The 23620-nt window shown below is 47.4% G+C and overlaps 3 protein-coding genes and 1 pseudogene across 6 annotated transcripts; 1 reads left to right on the top strand and 3 right to left on the bottom strand.

Annotated features, from left to right (window-relative positions):
* Window positions 1–68: 68 nt before the first annotated feature.
* LOC133915763 (WRKY transcription factor 71-like) lies at window positions 69–2085 on the bottom strand. The gene is made up of 3 exons (XM_062359058.1): window positions 1959–2085; window positions 1292–1420; window positions 69–575 (listed from the first exon to the last, which is right to left on the bottom strand). The coding sequence occupies exons 1-3, from the start codon at window positions 1985–1987 to the stop codon at window positions 365–367; spliced, it is 369 nt and encodes a 122-aa protein (XP_062215042.1). The 5' UTR covers window positions 1988–2085; the 3' UTR covers window positions 69–364.
* A 5294-nt stretch (window positions 2086–7379) lies between these two features.
* LOC133914615 (cytochrome P450 87A3-like) lies at window positions 7380–9353 on the bottom strand (annotated as a pseudogene).
* Window positions 9354–14694: 5341 nt separating this feature from the next.
* Window positions 14695–19860, top strand: LOC133914614 (ferredoxin C 1, chloroplastic-like). Its single transcript, XM_062357687.1, has 2 exons — window positions 14695–14832; window positions 19420–19860. The coding sequence occupies exons 1-2, from the start codon at window positions 14695–14697 to the stop codon at window positions 19858–19860; spliced, it is 579 nt and encodes a 192-aa protein (XP_062213671.1).
* Window positions 19861–20787: 927 nt separating this feature from the next.
* LOC133915761 (uncharacterized) lies at window positions 20788–23393 on the bottom strand. 4 transcript variants are annotated; one of them, XM_062359054.1, is made up of 3 exons: window positions 22912–23389; window positions 21185–21271; window positions 20788–21073 (listed from the first exon to the last, which is right to left on the bottom strand). In XM_062359054.1, the coding sequence occupies exons 1-2, from the start codon at window positions 23291–23293 to the stop codon at window positions 21228–21230; spliced, it is 426 nt and encodes a 141-aa protein (XP_062215038.1). In that variant the 5' UTR covers window positions 23294–23389; the 3' UTR covers window positions 20788–21073; window positions 21185–21227. The 4 variants fall into 4 exon arrangements, with proteins under 4 accessions (XP_062215038.1, XP_062215039.1, XP_062215037.1 ...); XM_062359055.1 differs by lacking the exon at window positions 21185–21271 and having other exon boundaries at window positions 22912–23392; XM_062359053.1 differs by having other exon boundaries at window positions 20788–21271; window positions 22912–23388.
* Between the last annotated feature and the right edge of the window lie 227 nt (window positions 23394–23620).

The following is a 23620-nucleotide window of genomic DNA, read 5'->3' as shown; positions in this document are numbered from 1 at the left end:
GATTCGATTGGTGTATAATAAGCAATGCACTATCATTAGCAGGCAGGCAACGCGAGGTGCAGCGCTAATTAATCGTCTCATGCGTATATCACCCATTAGTTGTCGTATGACGGCACTACAGATTTAAGTAATCAGCGGCTTATTCATGCTTCTACTGCAGATTTGACCCGAAGTAACTAGGCCCCCAACCAAACATCACGCTGCACCGGCGCAAGGCGTCAACCGGCACTACCGCCACAGGGCCTCGCCGCCACCTGATGGCCACCGGCGGCACGGGCAGCACCAGCCACCTGCCGGCCGGTGTCGGCCAGTGATGGACCAGACGAGCGACGTCTTCCTTATCCCAAACGGCGGAACCGGGGGGTCACTGCGTGCGGGCCCCGCCGAAGTACTGCGCGCTCAGCTCGTACTGGTTGGGCCCCCCGCCGCCGCCGCTCCCAGCAGTCGCCGACGGAGGGGAACCGTGCCGGTGCGCGCCCTCGTAGACGACGCGGAGGTCGCTGCTGGGGTCGCGCGGCTGCCACTCCACCTTCTTCTTCGCGCCGCAACGCTTGTCCCGGCACCGGAAGTAGGTCCTGCACCGTTGAGCTCGCGCATCAAATATCGATTCGCGCACACGTACCGACTCGTGTGCAATTTGCGCACGCTTTGACCGTAGCAGGTGACGATTTCTGAGGCGATTGTTCGTGATGATAAGATTCGGCAGCAAGCTGGTATTGTATTGTATGGTGTTAGTTTGGTTTTTGGCTCAAACAGGTGTTAAATTAAGCTAAAAATTGGTTAGATGCTAAATTAAGGTAGTACAAATTTTGATCCGTAAAATGATATTTGGTTTGAGATTAAGTTAAAATTTAACCGGTTAAAAATTTTAGCGGACGATTTAATCTTTCGAGATTTATGTAGAAATACTATAAAATTTTTTAACCCATCAAATTTTTTCGAGACATAACTAAATTTTGATATCAAACCAAATAGAAACTAAATTTTTAAGATACTACTAAAATTTGACTTGACTCTTTTTTTTCCCTAACCAAACAGCCCCTATGCACGAGGTAATTCGACCAGTGGCCGTCACATCGGCTTAAATTAGAAATACTTGATGCACGGGGAGTTAGGTCAAAGCTGGTCGACGGATCGGAGAGCAATTTACTGAGCCCATGTACGCGTGTGGCGGACATGTACCAAGAAATCAAAATGCTACCTGATTTTATAATACGATGAAGATACGTTTTAAAGACCGCGTCAAAGTCGAAATGTGATTTATGAGCGATGCCGATTGGAAGAAATATACCTGATTTTCTGGATGTTCTTGATGAACTTCTGGCCGTACTTGTTCCACTCGTACCCGTCCTCGGGCAGCACTAGCTGGCTGCCATTGCCGGCGGCCGCCGCCTCCTCTTCCTTCTCTTCTCCTTTGCCTCTGCATCATAGATGCAGTTCTTGGGTTAAGGAACGAACGTAAAATAAATGCCTCTCTTTCGCTTGATTGAAGTTCAATAAGATTATACCTATATACACATAATCCTTAATCTTGTGGTTTAGTAACTGGCAACTAGGTTACATGACCAATCGACAAGAAGTTGTACTATCAGATGACGCACAACTATTTTGTGCAAACAAGCTGGAACGGTGTCCTGCTGTTCTTGAGATTGGCACTTCTGTTAGAGTTGTGGGCGATGCTGATCCTTGCATATACACATCTAGCTAATCATCTAGGCGTTTAAGTCTATGCTAGTCCTTCTATGGAAACAACGGGAGATCTATGAGATTAAACACATTTAATTACGTATGGGATATTTTCCAGCCTTATTTATCTACTTCATCTCCTATATCACTTCCATCTAAATCCCCACCGAGGAGTATAAGCGTTTACCAGATTCATGAACCCATTCAAACTGAGAGTCATTTGAAACTAATGAAGAAAACAGGACAGAGAGAGAGAGAGAGAGAGAGCATACATTGTGGCTAGCTGTGAGGTTGATGCCATGGCCGCCGGTCACCGTACGTCGTGCTCCACTGCCCCCATGTTATCAAAAGCTTAACGAACGGGGCATTGAGACGCTGGTGAAGTAGCAGCAGAGAGCAAGAGAGAGAACTTATGAAGCTCTTTGGGTGGTATATTTATCAAGGTTTAGTCAAGTGGAAGCTTCTCAGATGCAACGTCATCAAGACGAAGCAAGGGGCAAATCTTTGAGTTCACATTCGATGCTGCGTCACTACTATAAAAACTATATTTAAAAGTGGATAGTAATATATTTTTATAGGCGTTTAGCGTACCCGTCTGTGGTCAAAAGCCTGTGAAAATAGACGATTTTTACAGACGCAAAAGAGATCGCTGCAGAAACCTATTACCACATATGATTCATTTAAGAAGCCACCTATGAAAATAGGTTTTCATAGTCAGTTTGCTAAAACGGACCGTCTGTGATAATCGGCCCTCCGAATTGATATTTTTTTATTCGAAAAAAGTGAATTTTTTTTTGGACCGATCAAGAACCCTCGCAGCCGCGACGTCGCAAGTCACAAGTTTTTTCGCACGAAATATATGTGCATGCGATTCTTGACACTCAAACTCGAAACCTCTCAGTTCGTGCGAACTCTCCTCATCATCCCACCACAGAACTACTACTAATCATAATAGCATATGCATTCGTTTTGATATCTTCTATCTGAAACTTCAAACGATTATTTGGATATCTAAATGAAATCAATTGAAAAAAAATCCGACTACAAAATTGTAGATCTCGTCAAGGCCTACAATTTTCATATAAACTTTATTGTCATCCAACTTCGTGTGAAAAAATTATAATTTTTTTAAGATAAACTGTTATCTAATACCAGATGCGGTTCATATAAGGAATCGCATGTAGAAATATAGGATCATTTTCAGAGGCGGTTCACAAAGAAATACCGTCTCTGAAAATAGATGACAGTTTATCTTAAAAAATTCATAACTTCATCATACGAACTCGGACAGAACAAACTTTATATGAAAATTTTAGCCTCGATAAGATCTACAATTTTGTAGTTGATTTTTTTTCATTTGAAATCATTTAGATATCGAAATAATCATTGGATTAGCAACAATCAAATAAATATTACATTCTATTGCTCTCAAAATTCAAAACACTATCGAAATAGTCATAAAAAATTCTAAAATAAATTGGTAGTATTTTAAAATTTGAGAGCATTAGAATGTTGTATTGCACCTACCATTCTTGTTGCCACGCACGACATGTCTCCTGCCTTTGTCGTTCTTCCTTCATCCCAATCTCGTACTTTTGTTTGATTTTAGCCTCTCTGATCCATCCTATATTGAACGGTGGCCTCACCACACTGATCCATTCCTTACGATAAGGATGTTTAACAATTAAAGGTGGAGTTATTAGTGTGGTTTGCAATATGGAATTAGCAGGTGTGAAAAGAGTGGAAAAGAAGAACACACGATAAAATCGGGGTTAATCCTGAGACACATGAAGAACCTACTACCAAAGGTCTCCACATTGAGGAACGTCAACATCGGGCTTAGTTACCATAGAAGCACAAAGGACGCTCATGCCAGTGTGGCACTCCGAAGAGGTGGTTTATGTAGGAATCCATGACACCCTAGTAAGATATAGCATCGTAATTTTAAAATTAGTAAACAATTAAATATAACAGAAACTTATAATAAGTCAATAACAAGTTTACATCATAACAGAAACTTACAATAACACAATCTTACAATACCAACATAGTTCGTTACATCTTAAGTCGTTATAACATAGTTCAACAACAAGAATTTCACATAGCAAGGTTCATTACAACATGACAACAAAATATCACACAACTCCATAATGCATGGATGAAGGAGATGAACGATGAGGTCGTGGACATCTCCCATCAGAACATGAGCCAGAAAGACCTACTTCGTTGTCATTTCCACCTGATGGACCTTTGGTGCACCTTTTGAATGTGTGTCCGATATCATAACACTTGTTGCACCATTGCACATGACACCCGACTTTGGATTTGTTCATGTCATTATAAATGCGTGTGGTCTTGCAAACCCATATATCATGAACCCATATAGCTCGTGGTTCCATGTCTCTAAGAGAGTTTCCTTCATAAAGTACTTAGAGATATACCTTCGAGGCCTCAAGTCAATCTCAACACAAGCATCAATAACATGGGAGCACGACTTGTGCAGTAGTCTTGGCTTGTAGCAACTACAACATCATCTTTCACTAGTGAGCACACACTCCTTAATAACTCTTTCACGATTTCCCCCTCTCACATTTGTCCCTATATAAAATTTCAAATCGATGATGCATGGTCTCCATTGGCTTCACCCGGTGCATCTATGCCTTCTTCATCTTATCTGCCATGTATCGAGTCAACTTGGACCCATATATCAAGCAACTTTCATTCATTGCCACTGACGCTACTACAAATCGGTCCATGACGTATTTGTAGGTCCCTTGTAAAATGAATTCCATAATTTTGACTAGTGATAGTCCCCTCACACCATAATTAAATGACCCAATTGTAGACCTCAGCTAAGTTTGTCATTATAATTCCGTACCTTATCCCGTTGGTGTCATACAACAAAGCTCACTTCTTCTTTGACTCATTCTCAATCCACTCGGAGTGTCTTAACAGAAGACCATGTCCTCCTCCTCAATTGTGGAGGATCCAGTGGGAAGCTACATAGAGCAATGAGGATGTCCTCATGTCCACTCACTGACCTCCATGCATGCTCTTTTGTTTGCTTCATGGTCAGCTAATCTAGTCTTTTCCGCAGGGCTTTGAACTTTCATTGTTGATTCTGACTACACAACCTCTTAAAAAGGTTCATCATGTTCTTGTTCTTGAACTGCCTATAGAAGTTAGTATCGGAATATCTCATGCACCACTGGCTCTTCAAATCTTGCTAGATGGGTTTGACTTGGTGCTTTACTGAACCATTCTGTTGGTCAAGGATTGCCTGCAGAATACTTACATGCTGATCATGTGTAAGACAAACATATGGACAATCTGTCACAAGAAAATGCCTGACGTGCTGTAGGAACTAATATTAGTTGTCTGTGTTCACACTCTCAACAAAGTCGAACGCCACTGGTAATACTTGATTGTTTTCATCAACTCTATTTGTAGTGAGTATCTGGCCCTTGTATTTGCCGATAAAAAAAGGTACCGTTGATGCAAAGTATAGGGTGACAATGCTGGAAAGCTCCAATACATGTTCCGAAGGCAAATAATATGTGCTGCAAGACCAACATACCATGTTCCTTCATCGATAGGTAGTGCACGTGTCAAAGTAAGTTCTAGGGTTCCTATGAGCAATGGTGCAAAGCAACCGTGGGAGTTTATCGTATGTCTTCCTCACTCATTGGTTCCATAGGATTGGCTGAGGCCTACTCATACATTCTCCTCCACATTACATACATCATACAACTCCCTCTTTGTACCATCATTGTGCAAGCAACATAGGTGGCCAACCCCTCTTAGTTGCCCGCTCTAGGTACCTCCTCTAAACCTAGGTATCAATTAACTGGAAGACATCCAAGTGAACACATTCACTTCCATGGTCCACTACAATGCTAACGGTCAACTCTTGTTGCTCGAAATCTATTCTGAAACCCTGCATTAACTAGCCGTACAATGTCACAAAAGCCTTTTTTCATTGGTCTAGATATACCCTTGTCCATTTAGTCAAATCCCAACGGATCTTGAAATGCCACTTATCCGACATACTTACCTACAATCAATAAAAAACTATACTATTATTTCGGCTTATAATAACTATATGTGCTAAATCTACACTATCATAATAAAATAAACAGCTAACGTTCTATTAAAATCCACATATAAATTTTGACAGGACTTCGCTGCTTTCCCCTCCCTCTTCTCTCTCCCTTCTCCTCTCCTCTCACTCTCACTCAGTTTGCTGGAGGCACAAATGAGCACCGTGCTTGATGGGAGGGTCGACATGCCCCTTAAATAGGAAAAGTTATCGTCTTTCCTCACGTGGTGCCACGACCCTTGTCGCTCGTTGGAAGGGTACTTGTTGCCCTTCCAACGGGTGACCGATAGGTGGCGTCCGACATGGGTGTCACTATGGCCTCATCGCCAAGGTCGAGCCCTCACAGATCTTCTATCGCTCGTTGAAAAGACGATATGTAGGTAGCATCAGCAAGGCGATATGAGTATAGATTTGCAAAAATCCAAAATGAACGTATATATTTACAATTTTTGGATTTAAAAATAAAAAAATAAAAATTATATCTCAGGGGACGCCATCGACGTCACATATGCTACGTCAGCTATCTTTCGTTGCTTGTTGGGCTGCCGTTAGGTTTTTTTTTTAAAAAAAATGAAAGGAGAAGGCTTGCATTGCACCTACCATTTGATGAAATCACCGATGTGTCGTAGGTACATGGATTAATCTCTTGGATGCATTTGATGTGAACACTCTCTTCATTAAAAAAAGAAGGAAGGATGGTACAGTTACAATGTTTTTGACGATGCTCTGCTATACCAGTGCGTCATTGGTGGGAGATGCATGACAAGATCGAGAAGCATCAATTATATTCATCCCAGGCCGGTGCCAATCCATCCGTGGTCGTGCGTAGTTTTCATAAGATCGACGTGACCGGAGAGTATTTTATGGCTACATGCCGTCGTCTTGGTCTCCAGCCAAACATTCAAAGGCAGCTGAGGCCGATCGATCGATGAGGGAGCTGCGGCCAACCAGCACGCACGCACGTGCTCGCTGACTCCCCGTGGAAGCAGCGTCGCCGGCCGTTCGCTTTCGCGTGATGAATATTATATATGGTAGTAGCAGATGAGCGAGGGAAGAAAGGAACTGGAGAAGGCGAGTGAGCGAATGGATACTAAGATTCTGTTCACGGGCCGTCAGACTAACAGCTGTAGAAGACTAGTAGTCGCGTTTGCGATCGCTTTCGTTTCTTCCAGGCTGAGGCAGTCATCATCGTCGTGGACGTGCCCGACCCTGCTGCGCGCTGCTTCCTCGATGCTGACAGAGAAACCACCGAGAAATCTCGTGTGATTGGAGCGGCTGCTGCAGGAGTGGCAGGAATGCGATGGAGGTTCCCTCTCGATCGAGCCGGAGCTGGTAAACCGGTGAAGTCGTCGGCTAAAGGGCGCCGGCTTTTTGTTCATTTCCGCCAGAGATTCAGCCCTAGGCTTCCAGTTCCAGGGGCCGGCATGCAGTCAGCTTGCAAGTCGTCGTCTCACAAGTGTTGCTGTCCTGCCGACATGTCCCAGCCAGGGCAAATATCTGTCCGGTGCAGTTGTCGGAAATGAGCTATTTTGAGCTGCTCAGAGGAGGCTGTTGCCTGCAAGTCTTGCTTTGGTCTGCTGTTCTCGGTCAGGTTTCAGATAATACTTTCTTCACCTGTGTACTTGGTGACCAAGCAGTGCAGGAGGATGGTCATTTGCATCTTGGCAAAGTCGGCACCAACAAATTACAATTAACCGCAAACCACCTCCAAAGGCCACGCCATGAAATCCTTGGAGCCGCCGACTGGTTCAGGAGTATCCTGTACAGCGTACACATATATGTGATCAACACGAGACACTGCACTGAACGTACCGTTGAGGGCGGCATGATCTTTTCTCTTTTTAATTCTATAAGCCAAGATTTAGGTGCCGCTATGGATTTCACAGAGATTCCATCTCCATGGATTAAAGAAAGAGGTTCTCGTAAACATTGGGGTGCAGGTGAGCAGCAGATCATGATCTTTGATCCTTCTGATAGAGTAACCTGCACGTATAATTTGAAATTAAGCACACCATAATAATGGATATAATGTATCATTGATGCATTTTCATGTATATCGTAGTACAAAAATGTAGATGAAAGCTTTTTACTTCCACGGGCACGGTGGGAAGCAGATAGCACACCCTGCATGTGCACATCCTGCTCTGCTGTTCTGAACACTACTGGAGCGATGTTTGCCAGACTAAGCGATTCGTGTATAACCTGTGAAACGTACAAAGCAGATCAATCTACCAAGAGCCGGTTATATTTGACTGTTTTTTCAGTTAAAAAAAATGACATATGTACCACATACATGAGATGTGAATTTCATAGACTTGTACTCCTCGCTGATTTCAGAGTTTGGATGGACACTTCTTCCCTAGATAGATTCATGCTCCTCCTGAAAACATCGATCACATCAATCAAAAATCTGATTGCAACTTTGATGTTCTGGTAACTTGCCAGAGAAGTGGACATAGATGTGTTAAGGGCGAGAAAAGCACAAAAATATTTGAGAACCTTTACAGTACACCATGATACTAGATGATGGAGAGTATCATTGTTGTGATCCAACCGTCCATTTTAGTAGGTATTATTGTAATTATCTTATACCCTTAGGGGTAATTACGTCATTGACTGACCGGACTTCGGACTTTCGTCACCCATCATCGACCGACCGACGGAGGGTGGAAACTCTAATAAATGAAATGAACAAAATAAGTGAAAGCTTATCCGAAGAATAAACTAACATTTTGATCTTCCCTAATTAAACATATAATTTACAAGTTTATCATAGTTTTTTTTCCAATCCTACCATTATGATACCTATGATACTCTTTAATGATACCCATGATACTGATGAGCGATAGAGTATCATTGGTCAATCTAAACCACCAGATAAAAAAAATGAACTGTATACACTCATTTAGGTATACTATAAAAGTCCTCAAATATTTTCCTGCTGTCAGTTCCTGCAAGGCTTTCGGGTTGTCCGTCAGAAACTTGAGAATTGCTGTCAGTCCAATTGACGTGGTCTCGTGGCAAGCAAACAGCAGCAAGAACAGTAGATCCATCGTAATGATCTTTTTCATTTCAGAGTTTGGCTTGTCCAGCTCATCGATCACAAGATCAATCGAAGAAATCCACGGTCTCGTGCACCGCTTCGTTTCTCTCGTCCAGCTGCTGCTTCAGCGTCTTCATAACATTCTTGCGTCCCTGCGTGCGTAGATGACTTGAAAATTGTCACTGATTGAAGGCCAGGCAGATATATTTGTTGATGCTTACATTACATGTTTCGATGTTATCTGACTGCATTTATAAAACGCTGTGCCGGGAACGCAGAGCGCGAACGCCAGCAGCCCCCTGGTGCACGCGTCGAAGCATTTCCACAGGCTTTCCTTCCGGTGCCGCCTCATCGCTGGAGCCACGACCGCAGCTTGACGGCCTTTACATAGAATAGTACTGTCACTGCTTGAGGTTCACAAATTTGTAAACCATATCGACACTGTGAGCAGAAGACTTGTGCGCTCCACTTCACGTCGTAGAGGTGGAGCAGGACCAGGCGGAGGCTCTCAGGGCCCCTACTCATGTTCTCTGGAAAAGTACTACGTGGCTATCTATCTATTATTTTAGTAATTAGTCTAGCGCTGGAGCTGGAAGCGTTGGAGGAGACACGCGACAAGGCCGTCGCTGCGCAGGGAAAGGCCAGCCGCATGGAGCGGCTCGCGACCGAGCGCGACCAGGCGTCCCAAAGGCGGGCCGCAGAGCTGCTTGCTCGGGAGCGGCAGCTGCTGTCTCGGGAGGAGGTGGTCGGCAAAAGGGAGGAGGTCATGCGGTCTGCTCAGGCGGACTTGGCCCGCCAGAACGACGAGCTCGAGCGTGGCCGTGCCGAAGTCCTCCGCCGGGAGGAGGAGGTCGCGGTACGCGAGACCGACGTCGAAATAACGGCGATGGCCCTTGATACCCGGGAGGAGCAGATCGCGCGGCATGAGGCGGATGCCGCCTCGGCATCGTCATCTCTCACCATCCGAGAGGAGCTGGTCACCAAGCGGGAGGCCGACCTGGCCACCCGAGAGCAGGCCGTCGAGGCCCGGGCCGAGTAGCTGCAGCGAGCTCAAACCGAGATCCTGTCCGCGAGGGGCGTCCCTGCCAGCGCCGCCGACGGCTCCAGTCTCGAGGACATTCTCAAGAACGCCTAGGACGAGCTTGAGACCGTCATCGCCAAGCGGACTAACGTGAAGCTGATGATACGGGACATCCTCCAGCAAGCACGGAACTCCATGAAGGCGGCCGGGCTCGTGCACGTGGGCGAGCAGTCGCTGGACAAGGAGACGACTGGCCACATCGCCCTTGGCTTTGCGGAGATCGCTCGGCGCCTCGAGGCCCTTCCAAGCATTGTGCAGGAACTGGCGTCCCGGGAGGGGCGTGCTCTGGCCCAAGCGGTGGCCAAGCATGTTCTCGCCTGCTATCGCAGCCGAGACCCCGCCTTCCCGCTGGAGCCAGATCGGCAGGGCGTGGTCGAGGCCGACGAAGCTGTCGCCCGGGAAGCTGTCCGCGACATCGCCGCCAAGGTGGCGGCGTCTTTTATGCGGGAGCTGGAGCCGGAACCGAGCAGCGACGGCAGCAACGACGTGTCTTCGCCTCCGCCGGAGCTTGCAGATAATTTGGTTTTTTGTTTTTGGAATGTTGTAAATATGGGAGTGATCCCTTCCAGAACGGTTCCTTTGAATATAATAGAAGCCTTTCTTTGGGATCGAAACTTCATTGTGTTTGTCTTTATATTGTTTGCTTTTTGCTTGATGTCCCGAGAGGTACTGGCCGGACCGAGCCCGCCCTCTTCCCCCGAGAGTTGGGTTGCCCCGACAACTTCATCGTACGAGTAGTGGGACCACCTGAGCGTCCAGCCCCCGAGCCCTCGCGAGTCCGCAGCTGCTAAGTTAGAGACACAGACACGAACTTCCTTGCTCGGGAGATAAGTCCATCCAGCACGGTGCACGCCGCGACCAGTGAACACTTTCCACCTTGCGACCTCCCAAACAAGTAGACCGGAGACACGTGCGGGCAGAAACACGACCAAGAGTCCCCACGGTTTGGTGGTGTCTGGGACTGACAGCCCGCCCCTGGGGCCTAGGCGGTCCCGACCACTCTTTGCTCAAGCAGAAGGATTACCCGAGAACCCCAGAGGCTCGGTAGTGCTCGGGGTACTGCCAAGCCGGCCGAACACCACGGCCACCATAAAGGACCTCGGTCAGCCATCGCCGCCTGTACGATACATCTACCACTGTCTATTTTTGTCGTTCTGGAGAAGCGAGCATGTGGGCGGGGTTTTACACGCGAGAAGACCATCTCGCCGAACAGATTAGCATGCGAGGGTCCTGAGGATAACTTAGGAACTATAATTTATTGCGTATGTATGAAAGGAAATTCATATAAGTTTAGTTACTCACCGGACAGCTGTCAGCCTTCCGGCCGACCGATCTAGGAGGGGGTAGATGCCTCGAGCTTGGGGCGCCCGGGAACGTTGGTTCCCTCGCACGGAGCGCCCGAGCACTAGAAAGCAGGTGAGAGGAACAGGGGCTAGGCGGTCCTGACCACTCATGTTCGAGCGGTAGGATTACCCGAGGACCCCGTAAGTTCGAGCAGCGCACTGGGCGCTGAGGCCCTTACGGTCGGGCTGCTTTATTTTTGATCATTGATCTGTAAACTTAAGAAAATAGGAAAAGACTCTTTGCCTGGTGCGCTCTGTTAGTACGGTACTCATTATAGACTGCTCTCGTTTTTGACCCGAGACCTCTCGAATACCCAGACCGACGAAGTGTACAGACAGAGGCATAACCAAGAGGTCCAATGGTACGGTGGTGCCCAGGGCAGGACTGACCAGGGCGAGCACAGACAGCCCGCCCCTGGGGTCTAGGCGGTCCCGACCACTCTTTGCTCAAGCGGTAGGATTACCCGAGAACCCCAGAGGCTCGGTAGTGCTCAGGGCACTGCCATGTAGCCTGACACCACATCCTACCACAACAGACTTAAGTCAGTTGCTACTGCCTACACGCATACCAATCGGGATCCATTTTTATCAACGGGAAAAAAAATGAGAGAGCGTGTTTTCTCACACAAATCGAGCATCTCACCAAACAGATTAAACATATGGATTCCAGAGAGAAAACTCGGAATAAGAGTGTATATTGACAATTTGTACAGAAGTGGTAACTTACATGGTTGGTGGCAGCCCCCGGCTAACTTGGGCAAGGGGGACCCCTGGCTTGGTTGGCCCGAGCACGAATATGTCCACCTAGGGATAAAATTTGCGCAGATGCTCGATGTTCCACGCGTTTGGGAGCGGCTGCCCGTCCTCTGTGGCCAACCGAAATGAGCCTTGTCGCGGGACACCGGTCACAATGAAGGGGCCTTCCCACATAAGGGACAGTTTATTCTTTCCTTCACGCGTTTGAGCACGTCGGAGAACTAGATCCCCAACCTCGAGTGACCGGGCCCGGATGTGACGCTGATGATAACACCGCAGGCTCTGCTGGTATCTGGCTGCTCAGACGGCGGCTCGTCACCAGCGCTCCTCCAGGTGGTCGACGTCGTCGCGTCTTCGCTGTTCCTATTCACCTTCTGAATAGGCATTCACCCGAGGGGAGCCGAGAGTGAGCTCAGAGGGGAGGACCGCCTCAGTGCCGTATACGAGGAAGATCGGAGTCTCCCCGGTGGCGTGGCTCGGCGTGGTCCGGTTGGCCCATTGTCGATCCACCCTTTCCCGTGCTTTGCGAGCACGTCGTAGGTCCGGGTTTTGAGCCCGTTCAGTATCTCGGTATTTGCACGCTTGACTTGCCCATTGCTCCGAGGATGAGCGACAGAGGCAAAGCAGAGCTTGATGCCGAGGTCCTCGCAATAGTCTCCGAACAGGGCACTTGTGAACTGGGTGCCATTGTCAGTGATGATCCTGTTCGGAACGCTGAAGCGACTTGTGATACTGCGGATGAATTGAAGTGCCGTGTTCTTGGTAACTTTGATAACTGGGACCACCTCCGGCCACTTGGTGAACTTATCGATGGCGACGTAGAGGTACTCATAGCCCCTGATTGCTCAGGGGAATGGACCCAGGATGTCCAGCCCCCAGACCGCGAAGGCCATGACAAGGGGATTGTATGGAGATCTTGAGCTGGCTGGTGAATCTGCCTTGCGTGGAACTGGCACGCCCTGCAGCGCCGAACCAACTCGGAAGCGTCCTGGAGGGCTGTAGGCCAGTAGAAGCCTTGCCGAAAGGCTTTTCCGACCAGCGTGCAAAACGATGCATGGCCACCGCACTCGCCCTCGTGGATCTCAGTGAGGAGCTCACTGCCTTCTGCCCTGGTGATGCATTTCAGGAGGACACCGTCTGTGCCGCGCCGGTAGAGATCCACATCTACTATGGCATAGCGTTTGGACTGCCATGCAATCCTATCCGCAAAGGCATCATCCCTGGGAAGGATGTTTTCTTTCAAGTACCCTCGGATCTCATCGATCCACGAGGCATCTTGAGAACCACCGGCAATCGCTGCGCACTCACCGGGCGGCGGCACCCTGACGGGACCTCCCACTGAGGGTGCTGCCTAGGTCCCCTCAACTAGGCTCGAGGGTTCCCCTTTGTCCTGGTCGGCAGGCAGGACGGATGGCCATGTGAGCCTTTCTTCAAAGGCTCCAGTTGGGACGAGCGCCCAGGCAGAGGCCAGGCAGGAGAGGTCATCGGCCAGAGCATTGTCGCGGCGAGGTATGTGCCGCAGCTCCAGGCCGTCAAAATGCCTCTCCAGCCTCCTGACTTTCGCCACGTACGTCGTCATCTGAGGATCCGTGCATTGGTATTCCTTGGATACTTAGTTGACCACCAGCTGGGAGTCTCCCTTTACCAGCAGGCGCCAGATCCCGAGACCCACTGCGGCTCGGAAGCCAGAGATGAGGCCCTCATATTCTGCCATGTTGTTGGTTGCTCGGAAATGCAGCTACACAACATACTGGAGTACTTCACCTGTTGGGGAGGTGAGAACCACTGCAGCCCCCACGCCCTTCAGCGTGAGGGAGCCGTCAAAGTGCATGACCCAGTACCCGGGCCCGTCTTGCCAGGGGCACATGGAGTTCTCTTCGTTGTCGATCTCGGGGACCGACGTCCACTCCGCCACGAAGTTGGACAGAGCCTGGCTCTTGACTGCCTGGCAGCTGACGAAGTGCAGATCGAATTCTACAAGCTCGACCGCCCACTTGACGATACGCCCAGTGCCTTGTTGATTCCGGAGGATCGGCCCCAATGGGTATGTGGTTACCACAGAGACCTTGTGCGCCTGGAAGTAGTGGCGCAGCTTCCTGGAAGTAACGAGTATGTCATAGAGCATCTTCTGGGCTTGAGGGTATCTTTTCTTGGCGTCTCAGAGGACTTCACTGACGAAGTACACCGGTCGCTGTGCACGGCGGGCCCAGACAGCAGTCTCGCCTGAGGACTTGTCACAGCCCCCAAGCTCGGCGCAGTGGTTGGGGCCAGCCGGGCTCTCGAGCTCAACTCCCTGGTCGGGAGGAGCTGGGGTCTCGGTCTCGACTCCCTGGTCAGGAGGAGCCCTGAGACCTGAAGGCTGCGCGGGGGCGGCCGGAAGTTCGGACCCAGCACTATGCCCCGAGCTCTCGTCACGCTCCACCACCAGTACCATGCTCACGACCTGAGGAGTGGCTGAGACGTAGAGCAATAAAGGCTTGCCCTCGGAGGGGGCCACCGGTACGGGTGGTGAGGTGAGATACTTCTTTAAGTCCTGGAAGGCCTGCTCGGCCTCCGGTGTCCAGTCGAAATGACCGGTCTTCTTCAGCAGTTTGAATAGGGGGATCCCTCACTCCACGAGCTTGTTGGTGAATGCGCGGCAGCCGGTGCCGTATCCCGCTGCACGAGCAGCGCCCTTGGGAGGTGAATGCCGGCGCGCCGGGGAGCCCCAGCGGTCACAGGCCGGCATAGAGGAAGCCTGGTCCTCTGCCTCGGCCTCGAGCTGGGACTCCCGGTGGTGCTCGAGGGTGACACGGGCATCATCGACGGCCCTCCGCTCATTGAGGTGTAAGCGAAGGTCCTAAGCTTCTATTGTAGCTAGGGGCGGCACTCCGCCTGGAGGACCCCCGGCCGGTTCTGCCGCCATCTGAGGATGGACAAGCTTTGGTTGCGCCGCGGTGGGAGGTGGCATGGGAGCTTTCGGGAGATTCAGGGATGCAACCCCCCTACCTGGCGCACCAGCTGTCGAAGGATAAACTCCACAAGCGGGGATCCGGAGGGACCCCCTTTGAGATTCGGCCGGGGGGATGATTCTCAATCTACCTCATACGTGAAATAAATGAGAGTAAATGGGATGCAGGGGGGATGGATGATTGGATGCTAGTGGAAATAAATTCTCAAGGGATTTTAGACAAGTTTGGGCCGCATGGAGCATAATACCCTACTCCTGTGTGTATGCTATAAATGCTCTGGAAATACCTCTCTGAGGATCTCTTGTATTACAAGGATTTCTGTCTAAGTCTAGAGCTTCGCGTGCCTTGTTCTTCATTAGCTTGCCTCTGTATTCTTCAACTCGTGAGACTTGGTCGACTCCCAGAACTTGTCCGGCCTGTAAGTCTTCCGAAACACTTCTCAGACCCCTTCTTCTCCGGGGAGCCCGCCCCTTCTTATACCCTGTCGGGGCTCAGAAAGGAGTGCACGAGTTTCAAAGCACCATAAATGGAAAGCAACCATCATGGGCTGCAGCTTGATATTACGGGGGGTTGAAAACGCGTCCCTTTCTGGTCCTGTCGTCATCATCCCGCTTTTCAGCGGGTGGAGCAGGGAGGGCCCACCGGGCAGCCACCGAGCAACCCCGCGTGCCCGCCCGGTCAGAGCCAGCCTGACACAGCAAGGCGGCAGGCGATATGCCTCGAGCCCTGCGTCGATATCCTGAGGCGCACCGGACGACGCACGATGGGACCCGCCGCATTAAATGTCCCCACGCCTCCCTGTCAGGCAGTGGCAGGGACTGACAACAGGCGTGGGGGAAGTGGTTGGAAGTGACAGGCCACGCTTCCTCTTAAATGCAGCATCGGGTCTTTCACCAATTGACACCTCACCGCTGTGCCCTTGTGGGGTCCACCGGCAAGGGGCTTCTCAAGTCCTCAGGGAACTCTAGGTGCTCGGCGACTACTGTTCATAGCCCCAAACACTCTCTCCTGGATATGCCATTTCTCGGTCCTCGGGGAACTCAGGCACTCGGGGACCACTGTTTATGGCCCCGAACGCCCTCTCCCGGAACTGTGTCTGCTCGGGTCATTGGGGGACTTGGGTGCTCGGGGACTACTGTTCATGGCCCCGAGTGCCCTCTCCCAGAACTTGTACTTCTCGAGTCCTCGGGGAACTCGGGTACTCGGGGACCACTATTCATGGCCCCGAGCATCCTCTCCTGGAACTTGGTCTTTTCGGACTTCGGGGGAAAAGTCCCCGAGGGAAGGCGCCACATGGCACTCTGCTGTCCTGGCCTCGGGACTCGGGGACCCCTAGTTCCCATGTCACCGACAGCGCCAAACTTCTTCTTTTCACAAAATACTCCGGTGTGCATCTCCTCTAGTCACCGGACCATCCGGTGTGCAGAACTTCTTCTTTTTTGGATTTTCCACACCTTCTATTAAATACTCTAGTAAAGCCTCAGGTGTGCACTGTCTTCATCACCGGAACTTCTGGTGTGTAGAACTTCTTGTTTTCTGAGTTTTCCACACACTCTATTAAATACTTCGGTGAAGCCTCTGGTGTATACTGTCTTGATCGCCGGACCTTCCTGTGAGTACAATCTACTCAGACCCCTTCTGACAGAATTACTCCAGCGTGTATATTCTTTATCACCGGATCATCCGGTGAGGCAAACTGCATCTGGACATAATGCTCCGGTGAATGCAATTCTTCCAGTGACGGACCTTTCGGTGAGAATAATTTCTCTGGGACTTTTTCCAATTCAATCAAACTTTATCCCGGCTGCGGTGGCTTCTTCATGTATTGTATCTATGAGACCTACTAACATATATTCTTGACAAACATGTTAGTCCCAATGACTATATTATCATTAATCACCAAAATCACATTCATTGCCTAATAAGCCCATTTTCGCTACACGAGCTTTATGGTAGATGTCTTTCCGTAGCCTTCAGTTGTCAGATTTATGGGGTTTTGGGGTGTAGAAGAATGTGCCTTCTTTTGTTTCGCTATTGCGGAGTCTTGGTGCTAATTCGGTGTTTGTTCAGGTGGTGCCACTCTAAGTCACAACTAGTGCTCGCCTTCATTGCCCGTGAAGGCAAGTAAATGTAGTGGATGACTATGTTTTAACCTATTATTTGGTTGCCTCTATTATTTTAATTGCAATGCATACATCTAGCCTGATAAACTGATTATGAGCTTGTTACCTTGTTGTTTACCTTTCAAAAGTTTACACGATTCTTGATTTATGAAGTGCAGTAAGTGTGATATGTCACTTGCGGTTGTTTATTACTACATTATGTAATTCTTGAAGTCTTAAGCACATCCTGGAAGTTATGTTGTTGGTTATGTATGAAGTATGTCATATATATGAATCTCATGCATTGGAAATTTTGTCGCTGTCTTCTGGCTGCAATTGTACCAGTGCAGTACCATATGTTACCCGAGAAGGGGTACGGTGCACACCTTTACGTTACCCGAGGAGGAGTATGAATGAGAAGGAGCATGTCATGTGCATACATATGCATTCATATGAAGTTCTTTAATTTAATCGCATCAATGTCTTACTTTGCAAGGAGGTCTTTTATTTTTTCTTATATATGATGCGGCTATGAAGAACCAAGCTAGAGGATGTTATGATGGTTGAGGTTGATGTTGTTCTTGCGTAGCCACATTTTCTAGATGTTGCTAGTATGTTATGGTTCTAGTTTTGATTAAAGATGATTGCTTAATTAATTATGGCTAAATAGCTCTTTAAAACAAATTCGCTTGCTGAGATTTTTGAATCTTACCATTGCTTTCCTTCCATGTACTTTTTGAGGTGATGGTGCGCATGTGGGATGTCTAGTTGTATGTCGATACGCCGCTTGCACATTCATCTTTCTCTTTTGGTTATACTTGTTGTGTTGTTAGATAGCATCACTTTTCCGTGTGATGTCATGATGTGGCCCGTGGTGGCTTAGATGTGATCGAGGCTTGTTCCTCCGTTGTTAGGATGTATATATTGCTAATGTGATATTCTATAAACTTTTATCTATCTCTGTGTATGTTTGTTGTCAGTTATACCTCCAGTTTCAGAGGAGATGCTACCAAAATTTACTTTAAGTTTCGGCAGCCCTGTAAGTTAGTCTGAGTGACATTCCGGACTTGCGGCCCCCGTGGTGTTACACATATCTTCGCATGCCATTGATTCTTCTCCATAACTTTCCACCAAGGCTGAGATACACAGATAACTAGGTCAAAATTTGTTGGGACATGAGCGTGATTCAAGGGTTCTGTTACTACTTTGGAAGGAAATACCCCTAAAAATTAGGAAACACTACCTATTTATTTAAAATGAAAGTCCAACATACTCCTCCAAATTGACGGTCAGATCTAATTTATACTCTTAATTCTTGCTAGAGTAAAAGATACTGTAAAAGTTCTAGACTCGTAGAAGGGGTGAATTTTTGCCCAAGAAAACGAGGCAAAACTTTTCTTTTTCCTTCCTTTTCTTAGGTGCAAAGGTGATCTTTCTCATCAGTCTCATTGACGATGTTTCTCTTCCGCATGACGTATAGTTTCCAGTGATCAAATTAAGTACCTATCGCCAAGCTTGGCCATCCTGCAATTATCTTCGAGCTCCGCCACTGATCACAAGATGCCTATGCATTTTCACTCTTTCCGTTTTTTTTCTTTTTTCTTTGATGTCGTTCACAAATTAACATAACCCTACACTAAATCATGTCGTCTCATTTTTCTGTCCATAACATCACCTGATCGCCCATACCTCCGGTTCTTGCATTTACGATTTTTTTTCATCATTAAACAAATCCCAAATTGAACTCTGTTAGCTCAGTTTTTCTAAGAATTTCTTGGTTGCATCATGGAGAAGTTTATCTCGAATCCGCGAGTATGCATGTTTGTCGGTTTGGGCCTTGTGGCGCAGAATTCAGTGTTAAACGTTTTTTTTCCTTTTTTTTCTCTCGATTTCGTTAAATCATGTAACTGCATCTTCAGTTATTATCGTGTGGTTAAAAAAAAAGGATAAGTACACTTATATGTGTGTTTCTAGAGCATGTTTATTGATAACAGGTATTTTTGTTGAATTGTTCTTATACTAAATTGTTCAACCCATAACGAAGGAAGGGATAGCTGATGGCAGCGTCTCTTATCCTCCGGCACACACCTCCCGCTCCCTCCTTTTGGGATGAATAGTTTATCGGTATGCGCACACCATGACAACTACTTCGCTGCTCCACCTCGGATCAAAATCCTTTGATTTTAGCATAGCAAAGTCATGGATGAACACTAAAATATATGATGAATAATACCATAACTCTAAATATAGTATCAAATGTACTGTAGCACTGTACTATGACAAAAATACTATAATATCAGTACTAACATCAGATCTCAGACTCAAATCCAATGGTTGAAGTCCATTTAAAATTACCAGTCGGTGAAGTCTGATGATCCTATTCACTCCACCTCGCTACCCCGATCTCTCCCCGCACCTCAACCCCCGGCACTCGACCGGCCTGCTGCTCCGCCGGACGCAGGGGGGGGGGGGGGGGCGGCGCCGCGGGCGTACAAGGTGACAATCGAGCACGGCGGCGGGTCGCGGGTGGTGGAGGTGGACGAGGACGAGACCATCCTGTCCCGCGCGCTGGACGAGGGTCTGGACGTGCCGCACGACTGCAAGCTCGGCGTGTGCATGACGTGCCCCGCGAGGCTGGTCTCCGGCGAGGTGGACCAGAGCGACGGCATGCTCAGCGACGACGTCGTGGCGCAGGGGTACGCGCTGCTCTGCGCCGCGTACCCGCGCTCCGACTGCACCATCCGCGTCATCCCCGAGGACGAGCTGCTCCAGGTCCAGCTCGCCACCGCCGACGACTGACAGACGGACCAGGCATCGCCCTCCGGCAGTGTGCGGTTCACTAGTCCACGTGTCCTGGAACTTGTACAACTTTGTTGATTAATACTAGTGACGCGAGTTTTTTCGAGAATAGTTACCATGATACATTTCTTTCGAGAATTGTTCTCAATGCTTCAGTAGTTCAGTTTAAGGTTACAAGAACGTGGTTGAACCTTTGAGACGACATTGACAATGAAAGGAGCAAAGCAAAGACATTTGAATAAATTGGTTGTATGCCGTCAGTAACCACCTCAATTCACCATTTGTTATCAATAATTTCGTTTTCACTATGTACCACTAACAATTCAAAACTTTTACTCTATACCATTGCCGTGATATTATCATGATTTAGTACAGCATACATTTTAAAAATGACCATATGGCTCTTAGACCAAATTAAAAGAATTTTTTAAATAATATTATTTTATATGGATATTTAAAAATAATACGTAGTTTGACAAAATTAAAAATAATACCTTAATCATACTACGGTACAATGAAATATAATTTTTTTTGCGGCACCAAGGTGCGAAAAATAATATTTTTCATGCACTGAAGCATTGAAATGTATTTTTCTTGAGGTACTGTAGCGTGACCATTATAATGATGCGTCACTGTAGCAGCATCGGCGTGAAACTTATAATTTTGTGGTGATGTAGCACGAGAATTAAGTTGACTTACATATATATGATTATCATTTTCTGTTGTGCTCGACTTTAAAAATAAAATAGGACCAGCATTGACATTAATAGGTTGAGGAAAGGCGCCACAAAAATTATACCTAATTGCGCTACGGACGCGGGTTATCACTTTCTGTAGCTTAGCAGCAAGCCATTTTATGCTACAGTACAATTGACTTTTCATATAGCCAAACGGAGCAAAAATGAACATCACACAATGGCGATAGTATGAAGGGAAGAATTTAGCATTTCAATAGTATAAATTGAAATTGAACTTTATGGATAGTAAATAATAAAACTAAGACAATCTCAATGACGTACGGTCAATTACCCCTAGAAATTTCATTTTTTCATAAGGTACAATCCAGTCGCATATAGAGCCATGTTACAACATAGGGTATTATGTATACACATCTTTGTTAAGCTTCCGATTTATTTATGGGAAGCAAGCTTGATTCGGCGATTTCCATTGCTTTTAGCCTCCCGTGTTTTACCATCTCAAGGGCACTCACTGCCTGCAACCAATCCACAGCGATGAGACGCACAAGATCGTCAATTTAGTAGCCATGACACATAAGCACTAATTCACTAAAAAGAGCATCAACCACAGATATGCCACAACTGACTTATAAGCTAAAGCGGAAGTAGAAAGCAAATCATGCCCCCCGATTATTTATCCTCTGTGCTCGAGCTTGTAACTTCTAGGCCATTGCCTGCAACAGAACCAAATCAGAGAGTGCTGTATGTGCGTAACAGCAAAAGATAAGTTAATGTCTAATTAATTAAAGCTCAAAACTCGAAAGTGTTACAAGAAGTACAGGTGACTGACTACTGGCTTATGATCAGTAATCTTCTGGATGCAAAAATCAAATGAGTACTAACTATGGAAAATGCATCATATGTGTTTTCAGTTAGGGGATAATGCATGACGCACAGACCAGTAGCAAGTAGTAAACTTGTAATGGAAGAAAAGGTTAGCAGAATGGAATAATATGAAAACCAATGGATAAAAGCAGTTCATCCATTCTGTGAGGAACCTCTATTTACTAGCCAGTTGAAAGTTGTATCTAATAATTAGTTTTATCATCCGGAAAAACAGTTGTCTTTTTCAAAGAAGTACTTGCCGGATGCTTCAGGGCATGGATCTAGGCAGCTCAGTACCAAGTCCTGGTTATGGAATGTTTTTTATTCACTGCTTTTGTACTGTTCTTGTGAGAAAACAAAAAAAAATCACTATTCTTAAAAATCAATGAAGCATTTCAATACTCTTACAAAGGGCATATTTCACCAGATAACAGTCAAAATAAGCCTATTTCTGGCTCAGATCTGTCCTCCACACTGGCTATTTTGCTATCTGTTGGTAATTAGGTTTCATCTGGTAGTTGCTTGGAACTGATACCAGGTAACAAAGCAAGAACCAGTCGTCAGAAATTAGAACAACGTTTCCAAAAAAATGTGCTACTTTTAGAGTTACGTAGTTAGGACTGATGAAAGCACTTTAAGCACATATCCAATTGAACTAGTAAACTTAAAATATACTGGTAAAACAAATACACAAGACAAGCAGCAATTGAGCACTAACTTAATACAAGAATTTGATATAATCAGGCTTGCAATGCACAGATCAGACAAGGGCAATCTCTAGTGCTCAATGGTAGAGGCCCTATAACTATGGATATGTTGCCAAAAAAAACTGCATATCTTCACTAGAGAATTCCAAAAACAGTAACATTACAGCTGAAAAGGCAGAGTTGCATCACTGAACAATTCTGTAAGGAGGCCATAAATCATGCATAGAGCATAGTCCCAATAATTCTGCAATTTTCCAGAAGAACATCATAAAATGCAAGCTGCACAAATAGCACAACTCAGGGACTGAGATCCAAGCAAGCCATAGGCAATAGGGGCCGCATGGGAACTATGCTCCCACTTGAGGCAAGGCCTAAAATTTCAGCATGCTCTATTCTACTTTAGACACTCAAAGATCCTCCCTTTTAATACGAATCGCAAGTTCAGTTTTCAAACTTATTAGTTCAACAATCGACAGTGGATCACTCGGAGAACTCCAGTTGAATTTTTTTTAGCTTGCAATCTTTGGAGAACTCATGAACCAGTGTACTCCTGCTAAGTGAAAACTAACATCAGAAGTCTTGATCCTGAAGACTTCATATGTTACTGAACTGTGAACGAACAGCGGCCAGTCAGGATATGAACTTTAGATACTCGAGGCCTGTTTGGATGGGGGTGGGGGGGGGGGGGGATTGATACAAACTGTGCGACCTCTGCAACCTCGCTGAGCAACGTATAAGAACAGAAGTTGCGGTACAAATACAATGACTAGGACATCTCTTACCGTCGGGGTCGAAGAAGAAGACCTGGCGCGTGTGCCCGTCGGGCTGCGTCTTCTCGAACACCTCGGTGCCGCGCGCCTTGGGTCCCGCGAGGAACCCGTCGTAATCGGCGATGGAGAAGGCGAGGTGATGGCGCCGGGGAAGCTGAGCGGGCGGCACGCCCAAGGCGCCGGGCGTCACTGCGGCGGGGGACGCGGCGGGGTCCCGCTCGATGAGGTGGAGCGCGACGTCTGGGGTGCCCGGGAGGCGGAACCAGGCGACCTGGAAGCCGGAGTAGGCGTGCGAAGGGACGCGCTCGAAGCCCAGCACGGCCTCGTAGAAGGCGGCAAGGCGGGCCACGTCGGAGGTCTCCCGCGCGATGTGGTTGAGCTGCAGCGTCGCCATCGGAGGACGCGAGAAGCGTGCGGGGTGCGGAGTGGAGGCGAAGGAGTAGTACGTTGTCGTCTGGCGAGGCCAGCGCGCTGCACACGTGTGGAGCTAGGCGACATTCGTGGTGGGAAGATTCGAGTGCCTTTTTTTTGTTTGTTTATATATGTTGGGGAATGGAAAAAAAATCAATTTGAAGACGTTTGATCCATATCACAATTTTGTGCTATGTTAACTCAGAGATTGAACATTTTCTCAATATTTGACGCAGTGACTAAAATTTGTTATTAGAGAATCGCAGAATATCGCAGATGAGTCAGCAAAACAGATACGGAAGGGTTGAAA

This window comes from Phragmites australis, chromosome 4 (assembly GCF_958298935.1).
Source record: "Phragmites australis chromosome 4, lpPhrAust1.1, whole genome shotgun sequence".
Classification (NCBI taxonomy): domain Eukaryota; kingdom Viridiplantae; phylum Streptophyta; class Magnoliopsida; order Poales; family Poaceae; genus Phragmites; species Phragmites australis.
The sequence above is the reverse complement of the archived record's forward strand: the minus strand, read 5'-3'. Positions and strand labels throughout refer to the sequence as shown.